At 43.0% G+C, this 2,941-nt stretch overlaps 1 gene segment (V, D, J or C); it reads left to right on the plus strand.

Annotated features, from left to right (window-relative positions):
- Positions 1-1,554: 1,554 nt before the first annotated feature.
- Positions 1,555-2,343, plus strand: LOC113223201. The segment is given in 2 exon segments: positions 1,555-1,719; positions 1,856-2,343. Coding segments are annotated over 2 exon segments (522 nt in total).
- The last annotated feature ends 598 nt before the right edge of the window (positions 2,344-2,941 follow it).

The following is a 2,941-nucleotide window of genomic DNA, read 5'->3' on the forward strand; positions in this document are numbered from 1 at the left end:
CATGGCTTAATGGGATTTATTTATGAAGAGAGTTTTTCTAAAAAGAATTAGAAATTTTGAATTCTTTTCTGAATCTTTACTTGGGACTTCCCAGACAGCATTTCTGACCCTACCAACCTATGTTGTGGATGTATATGGCAGCCCGGAGTGCAGCAGACAGTTCTTGGGCCCGTACCTTTGCAAGTTAGACTGGAGATGCCTGTAAACATGACAGATTCTTGGTGTTGTTCACTCCCAGTCCGGGCCTCTCTAGAATGTCACAGACGACTATCGAACAAACAGATTCCCAGTAAGAAGAATATTAGGACATAGCCATGAGGAAACATGAACACAAACAACAAATATTTGAAGTGCAAACCTGAAGACTGTAAATTTTGGTATTATAAGATATGAAAGTTTGGAGAGCTACATTTAAATGAACACGAAGGGAAACTGAAACAAGAAAAAAGAGAATGTCCGAAACCATCAAGTAACTTTCATAAAAATTGTCAAATAATGTATCTATGAATGCCTCACACAATCACTGAAAACAAAATGGAAAGTCAAACAGTTGATCAGCTACTCCGAAAGAGATTTTTAGTGATGTCAAAGATGGATCTGCAGGAGTGATCTAGAATGCAACATGGAAAATTAAAAGTGAAATATGAAAGACTTTAAGAACAGGAAAGAAAAAAATGGATATTTCCCATATATTAGAATATGCATATTTTTCATTATTTCCCATTTTGAATTGCGTAGGATTGAAGTATCAAACAGATAAAATAGGTAGAATGTTATGAGGTGATATTTATGAGATGTTAGCTGACAATTCTTTAGAGGTGTTTAAGGTCCCAAATTCAGAGATTCCAGAATCAAAATGAATCTCAAGTAAGACAAATAGTCAAGTCATAGGGAAATTGTAGAACATGAGGTACAAAGGGAAGATTTTGAAAGCAATCAGAAAGAAAAGAGAAATACCCCCCATAAGAATAGATGGAGAAAAAGAGTAAGTAAGAGAGTGGTTAAAAATAACAATTAGCTCAATTGTCATTCTCCTTCATTTAAGGTGACATTGATTTTAAAAAACTTATTTAAGTGGAATATGAAAAAAGACCGCTGTGAGTTTCTATCAAGGTACCTTTTCTGAATTTCTGGTTAACAAAGGTGGGAAGTGATCCCAGAAGAAAGGCATGAGGACAGTTCGTGAGGGAACCCATGCGATGGAACAGTCCTGTTGGGCACGTGTGACTGGAGGAATGAGGAAGGCTGGGTCATGAATGTGGATGGCACAGGAGACCTTGACTTGCAGGAAAGACAATGAGCTCACCCCTTTGTGCCCTATGTTGGGGGCAGTGTTGGCGCATCCTACAGGACATGCCCAGCAAACAGAAGAGCAGCTGTGGGATGAGAAGATGAACTCAGAGATGCAGCGTGAGGCCTCCAGGTCCAGACAGCTCTGTAAGTCAAAGCGATGAGCTGCGCATTGATGTTAAAATGGAGCTTATAAATATTTAAAGCCTCACCCAAGTGTGTTCTAATATAAATGCTGTGACCCTGACCTCCTGGGGATTGACAGAGGAAGTGATGTCACTGTGGGAACTGCCCTGTGGGGACAAGGACATCCGTCATCCTCTGCTCCTGCTCACAGTGACACTGATCTGGTAACGCCCCCGTCCTGGCCTGACCCTGCCATGGGCACCAGGCTTCTCTGCTGGGTGGTCCTGGGTTTCCTAGGGACAGGTGAGTCCTCAGAACACCAAGGAGTTTCATTTTTTTTTCTGTGTGTAGGCGTGTGTGTGTGTGGATGTGTGTGTGTGTGTGTGTGTGATGACTACAAATGTTTTCCTTATTCTGTTGCCAAATTCTACTTCCACAGATCACACAGGTGCTGGAGTCTCGCAGTCCCCAAGGTACAAAGTCACAAAGAGGGGACAGGATGTAACTCTCAGGTGTGATCCAATTTCGGGTCATGAGTACCTTTACTGGTACCAACAAGTCCCAGGGCAGGGCCCAGGGTTTCTGACTTACTTCCAGAATGATGATCAACTAGACAAATCAGGGCTGCCCAGTGGTCGGTTCTCTGCAGAGAGGCCTGAGGGATCCGTCTCCACTCTGAAGATCCAGCGCACAGAGCAGGGGGACTCGGCCGTGTATCTCTGTGCCAGCAGCTTAGCCACAGCGTGGCACAGTAGCCTCCTTCCTGTTCACAAACCTCATCCTTCTCTCTCCTTGCGGCTCCTAGAGACCCTTAACAGAGGCCTCTCTTTGATCCTCACATTTCATGGGAAAGAAGTAGATTTGGACATCGGCTGTCCTTTGGGTAGAAAGAGACCACAGATTCATTCCTGAAACACAGTGAATACAAATGTAGGTGGTGAAAACAATCCTGGCCCACTGCACTCTAGGAGTCCTTGGAGCCAGCTCACTGCTCCAAGCCAGGAGTGGGTGTCTTAGCCTTGGCCTTCAGGGCAGATATGCATCTTCTAAAGGTATTGGAGGCTGCTGTGTTGTCCACACACATGAGGTTGACAAGGGCAGAAAACATGCCTCTTCTTCATATGTTGGAATATCTGGCATCTGGAAGGTCTAAGGCTACATCTCCAGGAAGATCTTTCTTCTGAAACCTCTTCTATCCCTGTCACCTTGGAAGTTTCTGCAACAAAATATCAAACCTCTCTTCCTATTTGAAGTAAAGGTCTTTGCAACTTTTCTGGTCCTTATTTGATAAATACAATCATGATAACAATATGACTTCATTTCTTCTGCCTACTTTAAGCCACCTGTATCCTTTATTTTGTTTCCATTTTCCATTGCTGCTGTCCTGATAGACAGAAGCATGCATTCACCACTGCTGCTGGTTCACCTTGATTCGCTCAGGAAATCTAGTTTCTAGATTCTGAGTGTTTTCACTGCTGTTCAACTCACTTGATTTGAAATAATTTTCCTGAGGTCTTTAATTCAA

This window comes from Piliocolobus tephrosceles, unplaced genomic scaffold (assembly GCF_002776525.5).
Source record: "Piliocolobus tephrosceles isolate RC106 unplaced genomic scaffold, ASM277652v3 unscaffolded_39784, whole genome shotgun sequence".
NCBI lineage: Eukaryota > Metazoa > Chordata > Mammalia > Primates > Cercopithecidae > Piliocolobus > Piliocolobus tephrosceles.